At 40.8% G+C, this 18,036-nt stretch overlaps 1 protein-coding gene across 1 annotated transcript in view; it reads right to left on the minus strand.

Annotated features, from left to right (window-relative positions):
- Ttc29 (tetratricopeptide repeat domain 29) overlaps nucleotides 1–18,036 on the minus strand; it is a 187,262-nt gene that overhangs the window by 112,657 nt on the left and 56,569 nt on the right. Inside the window, exons 5-6 of the mRNA XM_051205881.1 lie at nucleotides 11,183–11,395; nucleotides 4,472–4,557 (exon numbers count right to left, since the gene is read on the minus strand). Of these exons, the coding sequence (XP_051061838.1) occupies nucleotides 4,472–4,557; nucleotides 11,183–11,395 (299 nt within the window). The remainder of the gene's footprint in view (nucleotides 1–4,471; nucleotides 4,558–11,182; nucleotides 11,396–18,036) is intronic.

Genomic DNA, 18,036 nt, shown 5'->3' on the forward strand with positions numbered 1-18,036 from the left:
AACCTTACATATTTGATTATATCCAGTCACTGTGTCTCTAGTGTGTCCAGTAAATATAGAAGATGCTGTTCTGGTGCAGACTTTCTAGCAGACCAAGCAGACATTCTTTCAGAATTTTATAGAAATAAACTCTTCTCATCTCCTTAAGGAGTAGTTCCTTGGCCCTGACATGATGAAGAATGTCCTTTCACAGCTTTGAAAGGCAGAAGTTTGAAATCAGGTATTGAGCAGCATCGTGATTCTCTGGGCTCTGTGAGCGGACACTTGCCTGCCTCTTACCTCTCTGATGGCTCTGGGAAAGGATGCTCTTGACTGCCTTACCCCTCTGATGGCTCTGTGAGTGGACGCTTGCCTGCCTCTTACCCCTCTGATGGCTCTGGGAGGGGATTCTTGCCTACCTCTTACCCCTCTGATGGCTCTGGGAGGGGATTCTTGCCTATCTCTTACCCTCTGATGGCTCTGTGAGTGGACGCTTGCCTGCCTCTTACCCCTCTGATGGCTCTGGGAGGGGATTCTTGCCTATCTCTTATCCCTCTGATGGCTCTGGGAGGGGATGCTTGCCTGCCTTACTCCTCTGAAAGTTTCAAGTATTTCTTGGCTTGGGTTTATGTTGCTGTCATCTCAGCCTCCATGCTCACATAGTTCTTTTCTCTCGGTGCTGTCTTTTGTTCTTCCATCTGTTTTACAACAATGTTCGACTTTGGAATTGGAACCCACCCCAGTCAATCCAGGACAATCATCTCATTTCAGGGCCCTTAAGATGATCCCATCTGAATTCACCTCCGAGGGATTACAAAGTGGCTGGGGTGGTACCATTTAACCTATTACACTCAGCAGAGTGAGCCTACTTATACTTTCACAGGGTACATGTAGCAACTGAGAGGAGGAGAGCTTAAGGGACTGGTCTGAGGTTTCCTAGTTAATAAACTGTGAACATAAGACTCATATTTACTTCAAGAAAAACAAACAAACAAACAAACAACGACAAAAAAACCTCTTTCTTAAAACAGTGATAGTTTCCAGAATTTTACATTTGAATGCCAAAGATAATTTCTAGGATCCATTCTTTACTGGACTATCTTGTACCACTGACAACTTAGATGCACCAGAATTCCTGCTTCAGGCAGCCATTCTATAGTTAGTCATATCTGATAAGGCCGTTTATTGCACACTGTATTAATTTGCTTTTTTCATGACTGTGACAAAATGCCTGAGGAAAACAAAAGAGGGAAGACAGGTGTCTTTCAGATTGCGGCTTCAGAGATGGCAGTCCGTGGTACTTTGCTCCTTTGCTTCTGGGATTGTGCACAGAGGGGCAGAACATCACAGTAGATTAATGTTGTAAGCAAAGTGACTCACCTCACAAGGGACAGTAGGCAGAGAGACAAGGATGGAGCTCAGGGTAAGACATAGCAGGAAATAGGCCACAAGAGCACTAGCACATCCCGACACCTACTTCTTTCTTTTATTTCTTTTTTTACATATTCACTTATCGTGTGTCCATGTGTGTGTGTACGTATGGCATAGCACACATGTGAAATTCAAAGGACAATTTGTGGACGTCAATTATTTCCTACCTCATGGGTTCTAGGGATCCAACTTGAGTCTTTAGGCTTGGCAGCAAGTGCCTTTGCCAGCTGAGCCATTTGGCTGGTCCCTATTAGTTGTTGTTAAAGTTTTCTCCTTTTTCTTTGTTGTTGTTTTGAAACAAGGTCTTACTTCCTAATCCAGGGTGGCCTGGAATTTATGGCAATCCTCCAGCCTTAAAATTTCAAGTGTTAGCATTACAAGGGTTAGGAATGGTGTTGCTATGATGAAATACCATGACCAAAAGCAAGTTGGGGAGCAAAGGGTTTATTTGGTCCACACTTCCATATCACTGTTCATTATTGAAGCCAGTCAGGACAGGGACTCACGCAGGGCAGGAACTAGGAAGCAGGAGCTGATGCAGAGGCCATGGAGGGGTGATGCTTATTGGCTGGCTTTACATGACTTGCTCAGCCTGCTTTCTCATAGAACCCAGGACCAGCACAATGGACTGAGCCTTCCCATCAATCACTAGTTAAGAAAATGCCTTACAGCCTGACCTCGTGGAGGCATTTTCTCAATTGAAGTTCCCTTCTCTCACAAGACTTTTGCTTGTGTCAAGTTGACATAAAACTGTCCATCATGGTGAGCCACCATGACTGGTTCAATCTATTTCTCCAAAGTTCCTTTCTGTAGAGTTTCTGCTACCTCCCAAGCATACCATCAGGTCATCAAATCCATAACTAGATTTTGTCTGTCCCTTTACATCCTAAAGCCCTGTATCTAAATACTGCACCAGGGACAAAACATAGGAGTCTTTTAAGGGATCATTTCATATTCAAGCCATAACACAGAATTTATAATAAAAAATTATTGAAAATAACAATGTCTTCTTATAGGAGATTAATCCTTTGTGGCCCACCCATATGTATCCAATGTAGCCCTTTTAAAATGAACCATATCTAAAATTACATATGAAATTTTCTAAAAGAATAGATCTTGGGTAGTCTCAGAAAAATAAGGAACGTTATGAAATGGATAGGCTAATGAATTATTGTGACAATCACTTTCTAGTCTGTGCCTATTTCTTTTCTTCTCTCTCTCTTTCAAGACAGTGTTTCTCTGTATTGTTTTGGAACCTGTCCTGAAACTCACTCTATAGACCAGGCTGGCCTCGAACGCATAGAGATCTGCCTGCCTCTGCCTCCCCTATGCTGGGATTAAAGGCATGAGCCACCAATGCCCAGTTAGCCTGTGCCCATTTCAAACTAACATGTAGCACGTTTTGCATGCTATATATACACATGTATCTGTTAGCCATCCCTTGATAAGCCTGTGGAAATGAAGGTTAAAGTGGAGCATGCCTGAATTGGTGTGGAAGAGGTTCATTTAAGACTCAGAGTGGTGTGTGTAAAGTGTGAGCGCTTCATCCACAGCAGAAGAACAAAAATGTGGCGCATTTATTGAGTATTTTAGAAAGATGTCATAAACTTGTAACTGGATTTGCCTTTGATAAAAAGAATTGTGGAGCAAAGTGTGGGGATGGAAGAAGCTTTATGTTATGAATGCTACCGTGTTGTTTGAAGTTACCTTGCTATAGATATAGAGCAAGGTGGGAGGTACAGGAAGAAAGAGAGAGGAGGCTAATTTTCACTTAGTTTAATTTTTATTTTATTTTTTATCCCCTCTTTCTTTTTTATTTTTTGAGACAGTCTTACTATGTAACTCAGGCTGGCCCCCAACTCAAACAGCTTCTTGAGACTGGTATATGCAACCCTGCTTTCCAATTTTTTTAGCTTTGTTTCTTCTTTCTTCAGACAATTCAATACTTCCCAAACAAAGCATACCTTTCTCTCTCTCTCTCTCTCTCTCTCTCTCTCTCTCTCTCTCTCTCTCTCTCTCTCTCATCATTTTTGTGTGTTTTCTGCATATAGAAACCCCACCACTCCACTGTTCCCCTGTGTAACCCCTTGGTTACAGTGTTGGAACCTACCCCTTCTTCTGTCTTCGCTCAGAAGCTCTGAGCTTTGCTTTGAATTATAGTTCTGTTTCTCAGTTGGCCACTTTTGTTAAATTAGCTCTTGTAGGAGCGTATGTATCTTGGTGGTTTGTATGCTCTCTAAGCACCAGAACAGAGATTTGCTGAACACATATCATTGACCACAGAATTTAAATGGGAGAGTCATCTAGGAAAAGCTATGTTTTGTATGATGACCAGTTTCAAGGGAGCCAGAAAAATTACATATGGCCAAATATATGAATCCCACTTAACGTAACTATCTAGAGGAGCCAATGTAATTCCAAAGCTCTGCATTAAATCTGTGCTATGCAAAGTAAGGTAAGCACATGGCATGCACATGGTTACGAAGTGACATTTGAAAAAACACTGCAGATAGCACGAGAAAAGAAAGCTGTTCAATTACAGCCTTTGATGTTTGTACTTGTTTGTGTCCCATCCAAACAGAGCAGACCCATATGTAAGCACTATGTAAGCACTAATTCCATCATGGAGTAAGGTGTGTGGAAGGTTGGGACTACCAGCCTCTCACTGTCCCACCCCAGACTCAACTCTATGCAAATCTCACTGTTGTTTAACAACCATATCCTTTCGAAGTAAACTGTCCCAAATCACATTATAAAAGCACCTCACTGTTGCGGCTTAGTCTTCTTTCATTTGAAAGTATTTTCCCTTGTTCCGGGCCAGTGGGAGCAGAGGATCATACTACTCAATGTATATAACTTCTCTATATCTTAAAAGTATTTCATCGTAGTTAACTATAACCCACCTTCAATGACCAATAGGACCCGCTTTTCATGCTTCTAGGAGACTGATACTCAATTTGGATCTCCATAAATAGGCACATTGGTGTCAGACCCAACCCATTTCTGCTGACCTTATGATGTTGTCAAATATTATAAAATGATGAAGTTCACTTCGACTTACTGTGAGTGCAGTTTCATATTCTCCAGCAGCCAAGTGGGCTGAGCCCAGGTAGAGAGCAGCTTCCCCTTCCATGCTCCTGTCACTTCCTGAAGTGAAGATGTAGAGAAGTCACAAGGTGTTGGGGACAGATTCATCATACAGACAAAAACCCTCATCACTCAAGACAATAGACAGTCTCTCTTTTAAAAACGTACACACTTTTCAATGATCCTTGAAACTAACCTGCATGAAAAAACAAAAAGTGGTGTGTGTGTGTGAGTATGTGTGTATTAAGTAAAATTTATCTGGGTTTCAAATGATAGCTGGTGATACTTTAGCCTTATAATTATAAGGACTTCCCTCTATATACACTGTCAAGTATGTAGTCTCCACACATCATAGATTGTTTAAAATAGTTTACCATGTGTAGACCTACAGTTGTTCAGCATGTCTGTGACAGCTTATATGAAACAACCAGCAACATGCAACAGCTTGACTGGTTGCATACTCCTGTCAAACATCTATTCTTCCAACACACACACATGATTAACAAATTAAGAATGTTGGTCTGATGATGTTCAACTCAGAATTGCTGGTTCAAGATTATATATGAACACCCAGCTCCTTGGTACAGAAGTCCTTGCACTTATGGAAAAATGCTTTCCTTCACTAATCATGCTTTTTCCTTCCTAATTTCTGTAATACGTGTACTTCAGCAGTGATCCAATTCTTTCCAAAGGCAAAAGGTGCAATGTGTGGGTCAGTAAGGGGCATGGAATACTACTGATGCTTGCGTAGCTTATTTATATTACTATGAAAACGTAATGTATAAATTTTATGTATTACAAACAACCATTAAAAGTTCTCTTTAACATAAGAACACTATTCTTTTTCTGCTTTTAGATGTCATTGACTTCCATAGTTATCCAAGTCCTGGAAATGCAGAAGCTGACAATTTCTGTTGGCTTAGGTCTCTGAACAGTAACTCCAGGTGTCTGAATCCTGGATTCTAATCAGAAAGGATTTCAAGAGTTAGCAGTCCTTGCTGTGTTCAGGCTCCACTGGTGAGGATGTAAGATGTGAAGGAAGACAGACAGCAAATGCCTCCGACAATACCTGTTTTTGTTTTCTAGCTATTTCACGGACTACAGAGAACTATGCCACAAGATCTCACACTTCAGCAGACTTGATGATCTGTGAGCCAGTCTGGTGATTTTTAACTTATAGTCCAGCAGAGTCCTAATTATGTTTACAGGCCATAGGACAGGGGAAGGAAAGGTAAAGTAGGAGAAGGTGGCAGCTGTGGAGAGTGAGCCCCTGGATAATTAGAAGTTGGTTGTGTGTGGTTTGTATTTGCTGAAATAAATTATTGGTGTGGGAGAGTAAGACAAAAGATTGCATATTTTCTTCCTATGTGTGTGGAAACACACACACACACAATATGAAAGCAGAAGGGGAGATTTTTGGGGGTAAGGATGGGGATCTGTGAGAGGCAAGGAGTAAGGCAAAAAAGGGAGCAAATATAAACAAATAAAACGATGTATGAAAATGTCATAATAAAATGCAAATGGTATAGTAATTCTATAATGAGACCAATTACCCAGTGTGCTACATCATGGTCATTTGTATCTAATTATGGTGGGGTGGGGGTGGGCTCACCAAAGAAGAGGTGAGAAAGGGAACTCTACCCATGATGTCACATTTTGGAGCAACTCCTTGAAAGTCAGGTGCTCGGGTGCCTGCACCTGTCCCTGGCACACCGAATAAATAAGTGAATAGGTACATAAACATCAGATAGCCCTTAGCATGGTAACCTTCCCTGTTTTAATAGCTGATACTGAGCTGTGACAAAGTGACAGCAGTGAAATAACAGAAAAGTACCAGTAACAGCAGAACAGAAGCAATTTGTAGGGTGGGGTGGGGACAGGAAGCGGGACAGAAAGTGGTAAGACACTGGCAGTAAGTGTCCTGGGGGAGCACAGCAAGAGAAGGGAGCCCTGAGGTGAGAGGGCTCATTAGGAAGACCTCAGGAAAAGATGGCACCCACACTCCAATGGAATTAGCTGCGCGAATCAGAAACAATCTGGGGACCTCACAGCCACGTGGAAATTAACTGCCCTGCTAAGTCATCACAGGGGAAAAAGAAAAAAGCTTCGAGGTGAACTACAAAATACAGAGTACTATGAGATGGATGAAAATGAAAAGGCAGCAAACAGAAAGCCAGATAAAGGGTCACACACAATGGTGTTATGGATGCTCGAGGTATCTATCATTATGATGAAGCACCATGACCAAAAGCAGCTTGGGAGGGGTTTACCTCAGCGTGTAGTTTACAGTTCATCACTGAGCACAGGAACCAGGAGGCAGGAACTGATGCAAGGAACATGGAGGAATGCTGCTTACTAACTTGCTGCCATGGCTTGCTTAGTTTGCTTTCTTATATCATCCAGGACAATCTGCCTGAAGTGGCACTGCCCACAGTGAACGGGGCCCTCCCACATCGATTGTCAACCAAGAAAATGCCCCACAGAAAAAAAATGCCACATCCTCAAATGGTTATATTCAGCATTATGGTAGATGTTTGGACGTTGATTTCAACTTCTGTCTTTGCTGCTTTCAGCAAATGATACACATGGATTGTTCTGTGTCAGGGGCATAGAAGAGTAAATGACTTAAGCTATACACTAGCTTAAGTTGAAAGGATGATTACATGGGAAACCCAGGCCATAAGGCTGAAAATAAAAAAAGAAAAAAGAAAAGAAAAAAAGAAAATTTCCCACAGAGTTGACCCCAGACAAATCTGGCGGGGAGTTTTCTCAGTTGAGGCTCTCTCTCCCTAGATGTCCCATGTCAATAGCAACAACATCAAAAGCTAACCAGCACAATGAACACATGTATCTACATTTAAAAACAAGTAAGTTTCTTCCTGACTAACCAAAGAACAGTGAACTAAGTGCAAAACAAGCAGAAACAAAGAAAAAAAAAAAACAACAGAGAAAATCAACAACAAAACCCCCACCAATTAAATAAAGTTAACAAAACATTAGCTACACTGAGCAAGGCATAGAAAGAAAGAAGGAACTCAAATTCTTACTTTGCAATTAGGGATGGAAGAGGGGAAATTATTATAGACCTTATGATTATGAGAGAGTTATGTGGATAAGTTTATAACAAGTTACATAATCTAAATTAAAAATATCCTTGGAAGATGCACTGAAATTAACTCAAAAAAAAAAAAAAAAAAGGAAGAAGAGGAGAAGAGAGGAAAAAAGGAAGCAGAAGAAGGAGAAGGAGGAGACAAAGAAGGACGAGAAGGAGGAGGAAGAGGAGGAGGAGAAAAAGGGAGAGGAGGAGGAGGAGAAATCTCTGCTACAGCAAGCAAAGTACCTGAACAGATTGCTACAGAAAACACACTACAAAGAGAAATCTAGTCCTAGCACCTTCAGTGGAAATCTACACCAAACACTGAAGGAAGAATTCTATGAATCACTTACAATCTCTTAAAAGCAGACCCCAGAAAACATTTCCAAAGCATTCTTTAGAAGGTCAGTGCTTTGACACAAAGACACCCCTGGAGTCCAAATCTGGAAACCCTAGGAAGAGTGGTCTCTATTAAATATGGGGCAGGGGAGTACAGATACAACACGTGCACACATGCTCACACACACACACATACACATACAACACACACACACATTCAATATGCACACAATCTAGGAATATCATGCCTTTCGGGTGCCATTATAGGTGCAGAGGCAAATATATTGCTACACACACACACACACACACACACACACACACACCTAGCATAGTGAATCTAATGACATAAGAAAGACTGCACAATCGTGATCAAATAAGATTTATTCTAGGAATCTAAGCTTGGTTCAAAATTCAAAAATCAGTACTTCCACATTAATAACAGCAAATTCTTAATCCTTGCAAATGATGCAAAAAAGAAAAGAAAAAACCTCTTAGCAAAATCCAGTTCCTTTTACCCTAAAACCCTCAGTAAACCTGGAATGCAGGAAACTTGCTTAATGTTTGAATGGATATCTACAAAACCTTCATAGCCAATATCATGTTTAGTATGAGGAGCTGGAAACTTGGCTCTAAGAGTAGAAAGAGGGCAATGATGTCCCTTGTCACCACTTCCAGGTTCTAGTTAAGGGAACTAATAAAGCTAAAGAGAAAAAAGCTGTGCTTAGATCCATGGTCTATTTGCATGATCAGGGGTGTGTGTTTGTGTGAGCAGATGTGTGAGTGAGCAGGCATGTGCGTTTGTGTGAGCAGGCATGTGCGTTTGTGTGAGCAGGCAGGTGTGTTTGTGTGAGCAGGCATGTGCGTTTGTGTGAGCAGGCATGTGTGTTTGTGTGAGCAGGCATGTGTGTTTGTGTGAGCAGGCAGGTGTGTTTGTGTGAGCAGGCATGTATGTTTGTGTGAGCAGGCAGGTGTGTTTGTGTGAACAGGCAGGTGTGTTTGTGTAAGCAGGCATGTGTGTTTGTGTGAGCAGGCATGTGTGTTTGTGTGAGCAGGCAGGTGTGTTTGTGTGAGCAGGCATGTATGTTTGTGTGAGCAGGCAGGTGTGTTTGTGTGAGCAGGCAGGTGTGTTTGTGTAAGCAGGCATGTGTGTTTGTGTGAGCAGGCATGTGTGTTTGTGTGAGCAGGCAGGTGTGTTTGTGTGAGCAGGCAGGAGTGTTTGTGTGAGCAGGCATATGTGCTGAAATCTGTAAAATATAAGGTTAGACCCTTTCACAACACACAAACAAATAACCTGTGGATCTAAATATGTCCAAACCATTAAAGCTCTCATATCAAGTGCAGAAAGTCACTGGGGGCCTTGGATTAGTCAAAGTCTTCTTAGTTAAAATACTTAATCTCACACACACACACACACACACACACACACACACACACACACACACACTGAATTTGATCAAAATTAAAAACTTGCACTTTGCTGAATACCACCGGAAGGTGGAAGAGAGAAAACATTTTCAAATCAGATATCTGATGAAAGGTTCTCATTACGAACAAGGAATTTTAACAACTCAATAATAGAGAAATAACACACCTGAAATATGCAAAGATGGTGGGAATGGCCAGTGAAGACCACTTTGCAAGCCAGAGCTCCCCAGAAAGAAGCATGGAGTTACCATGTAACCCAACAATTCTTTTAGCTGTGGACTGAAGAGAGCCCCACTGAGGCAATGAAACAATTCACATGCCCATCAAATGATGAGCAAGTAAAGAAAGTATGAGAAAACCATACAGCACAGTGACACTTGGTACATGTATGAAGGAAGGAAGCCGAGATATATATTACAAGTTGGATGCTCCTTCAAGTGCCATGCTTCCTGGATGCTGTCAGGCTGGTGCTCAACTTGCACATTACACCATGGTGCCCTGGACAAAGACTTGGGCCCTAGTGGATGCTACCATCTCTTAAATACTATCTAAGGCCAATGTGGGAGCATGGGCTTCCTGACTACCCATTCCCTTTTCTGAGAACTATTATCGACACACAGAAAATGCAAACTTAAAGTGTAATACCTTCTCCTAGTGTACACGCCTATCCATTGTGATTCTTGTATAACTTCCTCTGTGATCAAAATTTGCTATTGACATTGATCCAAGTGCTAAGGATTTGTGTCCCCTTTACTGCCCCCTGGAGAAAACATGGCCATCATTTATGCAGAAGTGGTTAATTTGATGGAATTTATATTTTAGTGATAATGAGTTCCTTTAAATATTTCAACTAAGGTTATTTAAAAAATAACAGAAAAATGAGCTCAAATATTTCCTTTTCCTCTATACTAAGTTAAAATCATACCCCAGATTAGTCCTATTTGTCCCAAATAAGCCTAACTACCTAACAACTACCTAACAAATTAATCCACTAAATATGTTCATGAATCAATAAACTTTAGTTTAAGATTACAACTCCTTTTTCCCCTCGATGGAAAAACTACTCTGTTAGAAAATTACTGTATAATGCTGTGGTGAGGAAAGGGGTATTTTGTCTTGGCATGTTATGAATTAAAAGTTTATAAGAATATGCTCCATTTTCATTATGTTTTATACCGATGATGATGCTGTAAGACATTAAGGGTATGAGCAGCTTTCCCAAAAGCATTTTACTGCTGAAAGTATGGATGAGCTCCCAGGGGCATGCTGTCAGTCTGCACACTCTGATGCTGCTAGTCTGGGGTGGGACAGAGTGTGACTTTCACAGCATGTCTCCTGGTGGTGTTGGTAATGCCAGTCCAAAGGCCGAGCTTTGAGAGGGCAACGGTCTAAAGTATATTGCAGTGTTATATCCTTGTTACTTCTAACTAAACATTAGCACAATTTCCCAAGTGTCTACCTATAGGGAATTTATAAACAATAAGGAGTTTCTCAGATTGCAAAGAACACACAACCCACCCCATCCCCAAACACACTTACTTGAAGATGATCTTATCTCCTCTTTGTGGGTTCCTTGTTTTACAACATTCCCCCCAGTGGATTGTAATTTTGGAAATAAAGCTTTCAAGAAACTAATGGATTTCTCATTGTCAGCACTAAGGCCCCTACCCCTGCCTTACAGCGAAATCTGAAAGCATATTGATGGCATTTGTCTTTGCATTTCATAGGAAATAATTACCCTAACACTTGACAATTTTTACTCCTCTCCTGGGAGAACCAGTATCTGTCCATTAAAGGAAACAGTGTGAGAGAATCTCCTCCACCCACCTTCCTTGGCTATTTCAGAAGCTTTTATTAGAATTTTGATGGCCTGTTTGTATTCTTTGTTCTCCAGCATTCTGTCTGAGAGCAATCTGTAGGTCCTCACGAGACTTTCACAGGCCAGCAGGTTGAGAAATTGACCTGTCTCATCCTTCCATATCCGCCCCTGTGTCAGCTCATGGAATGCTTCATAATGCTGGGCAGCTTCCAGAAGCTCACCTGAAAAAGAAAAGCCATTCGTAGATATAAAGCACAGGCCAGAAACAACTTGTTTTAAATAATTTGCGTGTGTGTTAGTATTACTCAAAAATGGGGAGAGATGCGGTGGATACACGTGTCATCACTACTTGTAAAGGGTGGGAAGGAAGGCAGGAAAATGCAGTTGAAAGGAGTTGAAGTAGAAAAGGATCTCCCGCTAATGGGGCCTCATATTCAGCAGTGAATTCTAGTTAGACATCTCCAAAGGGTGTGGGCCTCAGTCAGTAGAAATGACTGCCACTGTGCAAGCTCAGAGACAGCACAAAGGCCCACCAGCGGTTACTAGCCTCATTACATTGGCTGGTGTCTCTAGAACAGTTTGATGGTGTGGAATTCACATGGCTCCATTTTACAGAAGGGGCAGTGGAGGCTCAGCTCAACATTGTGTTCTTACAGGGTGCAGAACTATAAAGATTTTCAGAGCCCATGCTTGCTGCCATTATCCTCATTGCTTTCCAGAGGTATCAATCATCTCACTTTCAGGGAGTGTTTAGGTGTCATGACAAGAATACACCACCTACACATTTCAGATGAGCACAGGGTTTTAAACCTGCTTCTGGAAGGCTGAAGGAGGCACCTCTGTCATCTGCCTAGTCCTGGATGATGTGAACCTTGTTGCACTATTGCTCTAGAGTGTATCTTATCAGCCACTCCCAAAGGTCTCTTCCCAAAACTCTAAATTAGCCTTAAACCATTGCATTCCAAAATATGAGGCAGTATATTTCCGGGACAGCGGTTTGCAGTTCCACATTGCAGACTGTAGTTTACATGTTAATCATCTTGGGAAAGACCGGCTCTCCTATAGCATAAGCAGCTCTGGCAGTATTAGAGGGTGCCACTTGTCTTAACTAGACAAACTCACCTAGGCATTTCCACTGTAGCTATTAAAAGTGAGTAAAAATTATAAGACAGATTGTTCATTTCAGTCTTATTCCTTTTTTGTTTGCTTGTTTGTTTAGGCTACTTATTGCCCCTTCTGTGCCTTAGTTTACTGTCCTGTGAAACAGGCATATAGTGAAACCATTCAGAATTAATTAGTGCACATTCAGTATATCATGAAGTTAGTGTAAAATAAACATCGAAAGTGGTATCAGTTGGCAGTTGGCACAGTAATAGCATTTCTTTAATAACTAATAAACAGTTGCAATATAGTCACTATATTTATACTTTAGCATATCTTCAAAATATAAGAATTAGTCCTTTTAACAATATTACCATGACATTTTAAATTAACCCTCACAGTCCATATCAGGAACACTACATTTCCACAAGTTGTTTCATTGGATGGTATAGGGAGGGATGATGCTGCCCTGACTATAAATCTGTCAACATTCGTTATATTGAGTTTGTTATTGAAACTACTATTGGTGAATACAACTGGGAGTGTTAGCACTCGGGAAGCTGGGGCAAGAGGATCAGGATTATATATGGAAGACTATTTTAGGTGGTGTGGTAAGACAGGGTCTCAAAAAATACATAAAAAATAAGAGTGATATTTGCAAAGAAAGGTAAACAAAGTGGAGAGTCACCAGCAAATAAGTAGTAACAAAATACAGTAAAATCATAGCCACTATGAGTTCTTTCCAATGCAGGATGTGGCCTAAACTTAACCAGAAGTCAAGGAGTCCTGCAGAGCTGTTTAGAAACATACCCTACAGCTTTAGAAGTGACGAGAGCACACAGCCATAAATAGATATTGCTGAAAAATACTTCCTTTCATAGGGTTTACAATGAATGAAAATATCAGAAAACATCTACAAAGCGCTCTCTCTGGGAGAAGGGCTATGGTCATAGGTGGTTTAATTTTTTACTTTCCCTTTCTTTACTTTTCTTTCTGCTTACTGACATTTTTGAAATTTCTGTCATCAAAATGTTTATTTTGTACTAAGAAATACTCAAAGGAAGTCATTTAAAAATAATGCCTGATCTCTTCTCGCTTTGGTACAGATGGAGACAGTGGACACTTTCTACTTCAATCTGTCTTTGCTTGCAGCAGATGGTTTTTAGACAATCCTTAAAAGGCCAGAGTAGCTTTTCATCGATGCTTGTAGCACCTTTCATCAGAAACACCTTCCTCAAATAGCCATGACCCTCATTTTGGAACATCAGTGGAGCGAGCCTGTGTGTGTGTGTGTGTGTGTGTGTGTGTGTGTGTGTGTGTGTGTGTGTTATGTCCTTCTGTTAATTACATTTCTGCCCATAAAGATTACATCTGCAGAGACATGCACAAAAGCTCCTTTTTCCTCTCCAGCATCCGTCTATGCATAACGTGGAGATCCAGTTTTCTTCTAGACCATATGAATAGGGAATGTGGATACAGGAAGCTGACAAATTTGGGAGTTCCAGGAAAAAAAAAAGGAACCATAAAATAGATAAAACAATTAATTTAAGTCAGATGTAAATGAGGCATAATGGTTCAAATAATCAGTGAGAGGTGGTATTCTTGTCCAGATTTGGAGACAGGCAGGGAGAAGAGAAGGAAATGGAGGTGAACCCCAGTATGGGAAGGGTCAGAAAGGGTAGAGGTAGTGCCTCTGTGTTCTCTTCCTGCTACCGAGTATTGAGGGCTAGACTCAGATATTTAAGGAGCAATAAAGTCTGGCACTAAAGTGAGGTACTATTCACTATGAAAGATCATCTTAGAGTAACAAGAAATAGTCTTTTTGCATGAATTTAGCGTTTTCTAGAGCTTTGGGGTGAGTATCAGTGAACTTCCTAGTTCAAGACTGTCTGGGACTACTTCACCAGCTATACTATCACAAATTGTCAGAACTTAAAATGATCTCACTTGCCTCACTGAAAATTGCAGGCATATATCTCATGTCAAAAGCAAGGCTTGAGAGGTAATGTTCACTGGTTTCTTCAGGCCTACAATATTGTCACTGGACCCGGCTGTCCCTGCAACTATTAACAAAAAGGAAGTGCCTCTGGTTGGTCTTCCTGAGTACCTAGGTTCATAATCAGCCCCATGCAAACTCTCCGTTTTCTCCCCAACCATTGGGATAGATATCTCAGAGACACTTTGCTTTCTTCGGATATCCCAAGTTTGGTGACAAACTTCTTACTGGAAGTAAATATGGAAGTAAAGATTTGATACAAAGGGCAACAAGTACACAGACAACTCTACCACAATGTCTAAAGGCTCATCAGAACTTGAAAGCACACATTATAATACATCATATACTTGACTTAAAATAGTAAAAGATGTGCCTATGCCAGGATAAGAGTATAGTAACTTAAATGTAGTTTCCCCTTGAAGCAGGATCAACAATGGTATGGTTCCTGTCCAATCTATCTCCAACAGCAATAAGGATCTTAGTAATTATTTTATGTTCTGATGCCAGTTGACTAGATATCTAGTGAAATATAATGCATACTGCTTTTTATCTGAAAACTTTAACATTATTACTAAAGTTTTGGAAAAGGGCACAAACAAAACTCATTTTTTTTTTTACCAAGCTAAGTATAATAGCAATGAAGACAACAAGTCAGTGTATTAGTTACTTTTCTTTGTGGTGACATAGGCAACTTAGAGAAGAATGGGTTTATTTGGAATTATGGGTCCATGATGGTTGAGTACAGGCAGCCAGTGGCAGGCATGGTGGCCTGAGCAACATGCTCACATCTTGAACCTCAAGCATGAAGCAGAAATGCAGTAAGATATTTGATTACACTGTGTAAAAACAGATATGTCACCATGATTGGTTTGATAAAAAGCTAAATGTACAATAGCTAGGCAGGAGGTACAGGTGGAGAGAGCTCTGGGAAGGAGAAAGGGGGAGTTGTCAGCTAGATACAGAGGAAGCAGGGCATGCAGGAGGAGAGTTAAAAGTCGGGAACTTCGTGTCAGCATGGAGATTAATAGAAATAGGGTAATTTAGGTTGTGAGAGTTAGTTAGGAACAAGCCTAAGCGAAGGCTAAGCTTTCATTACTAGTAAGAAGTCTCCGAGTCGTTATTTGGGAGCTGGCTGGCAGAACAGAGCCTGTAAACTCTCAAAGCTCCTGCTCCAGCGACACCCTTCCTCAAACAAACCTATACTGCCACAAAGCTCCCAATCAATCAGCGCCGTTAGTTGGAAACCACATTGGGAATATCTCATTGAAACCACAACTAGATTTTCACACCTGGTTCATAATGTGCTTTATAACTCCCCTGAAGTGTTCATATATATAACCTGCCCTTCATTTCCAAATAAAATTTAGCGCATCGGGACCTGGAGAGATAGGTGGTCCTAGACCTATCACTTTTAGAAGAGTCAAAGAGGGTGAGTCATGAGAGTGTCCCAGGTCTGTCATCCTCTGCAATTCTGTGTGGGTTATTATTTTCCACCGAGGAGCAGAAGCAGAGGGAGGAACCCGTATCACAAAAATAAGACTTGGTAGAAACCTTATATCCGTTTAAAGTCTCCTGAGGGGAAGGAAGTTTTGATCACGTGGGCAGCAGGTCATTAGCAAATCATCAGCTCTGTAACATCAGGGTAGCTGTGAGAGATATGCCAGTACTGGCGAGCTGTGTGCCTGCAGGGCATGGCTCTACGTCATGAAATGGGTTACGCTCCTTCATGTGAGTCGGGGAAGAAAACGGGGCCAAACGGTGTCATTGGAGGGACGAAAGGCAGCCTTCATAGATACTACCACTGGTCCATTTATTTCCAAACCATGAAACAGCATTGCAAAAAACATCTTACGTGAACAGTCTGGACAGATGTGTGGGGCAGGAGCATCTAGGTAGAGACAGAAGGTGGTCCAAGCCTCCATTTTATTTCATTTTGCTTTTTAACAATTATGTGACATCTACATAAGCAATAATGATTTTGACATGCATTTACAGTTTCTCACCTCAAGCAAAATGTGCTCCTAAAATAAACATGCTCATTGTATCTAAGGCCCACATGAGCCAGAAATCCATGCACTTATTTAAAGACACAAACAAAAGCCAAGAATGCTGCCGTAAACTGCAAAATGTTTGATAGGATGTTAAGACAAACACAATGTGAAGAAAATACAATTTTATATATTTGGATATTACCCAAATTGTGGCTTCCCCTTCCCTGCATACCATCCCTGAAAGTTTATAGATATTTGTTGTCTCACAGCAGATGTCTAGAACAAATATTAAGTAAAGGGAAATGTATATGATCTCTCCCATTTTAGTTTTTTTTTTTAAAGTAGGAAGATTGACTAGATATTAACACAAATGGGTTTAAATGTGAAGCTGCCATAAAGGCAGGAACATAAATGTAATTCTCCCAGCCGCTATTTTGATGCACATTTTTGATTCCATGAATATTTTATGAAATGGCCCAAACTAAAGCCATATAACATTCCTGCATTACTGATGCTTGCGCCCGTAAGCTACGAACATTAGAGGCATGATTGAATGCATTAAAATGAACTCATTCAGCAGTGCATTGATTACTTGAAGGGGGAGGGAAACAAGAAAAAGAAAGAAGGAGAAAGAAAGAAAGAAAAAGAAGTTGCTTCAATTCAGGAAAAACGGCAGACACTTGGAGTCTGACAGACAGTGGGGTGAGGGCAAACACCAATACAATAACATTTCATAAAGTGAGACTCATGCCAGCCCTGACTTTAATTAGGCAAGGTGTTAATTATGTCCAAAGATGGCTGCTGGTATTGTGCAAGTAATTTAAAATGTCACAGTCCCTAAGATGCGGAGGCCTGGCCTGCTTTAGCTCCATTCATCAGCAAGTCTGAGAGCAACTAATTATTTTTTTTCTATCAACTTGTACATTTGCCAGTAAAAACAACACTGCAAAAACAATCACATGAAAATAATTTGACAGGTCCATGAGGCCCATTTCCTTGGTGACTCGGGCATACGTCATAAGCATGGTTAGTTCTAAATTGTACACGTTTGTTGAAGACTTTAGGGAAATATTCCACTTTAGTTTAAAACAACAACCCAAGGAACAATAAAGCTTTATGTATATTATGTTGCATTTTAATCTGGAGCTACTGGCCATCTTTGGCATAAGTTACTATCCTGTACAATGTAGACACAGGATGTGCTAGAAGCAATATTGAACAGTAGCAAAGAGAGAAAAATGTTACCGCCTTGGTATAAAAACAAAAGACATTGCTTTCCATTTTGGCTTAACTGCAAAAGCAATTTACATCATCTTTACATATTTACATTCAATTATAATCCTTATAATGGCACTACACATGCCGACATAGCTGAGGCTCACCATCCTGCCAATGGGAACGACAGATTTCCTGTTGGGGGAGATTTGCTGTTTACTCTAATCACTGTACACCATGGCAAAATGGAATGCCAGAAGACAAAGGTTTGCTTCCACAACTCAATAACCTCCCTAATAAGCAGGGCAGAACATGTGCCCATAACTTTCAAGGAGCTACTGTGAGATGCACAGAGGAAACCTAGAGAACTGTTTTTTGGGGTTTTTTTTCTAACTCAGATTTCAGATGGGATTGTGTGTGTGTGTGTGTGTGTGTGTGTGTGTGTGTGTGTGCCTGTGTGCATCTGTGTGTTTGTGTTCATCTATATATGTGTGTGTTTGTGTCTGTATATGTTTATTATGTGTGTTTTTGGGTATGTATCTCTCTCTCTCTCTCTCTC

The sequence above is a fragment of the Phodopus roborovskii genome, unplaced genomic scaffold, assembly GCF_943737965.1.
Source record: "Phodopus roborovskii unplaced genomic scaffold, PHOROB, whole genome shotgun sequence".
NCBI classification, from domain to species: Eukaryota; Metazoa; Chordata; class Mammalia; order Rodentia; family Cricetidae; genus Phodopus; species Phodopus roborovskii.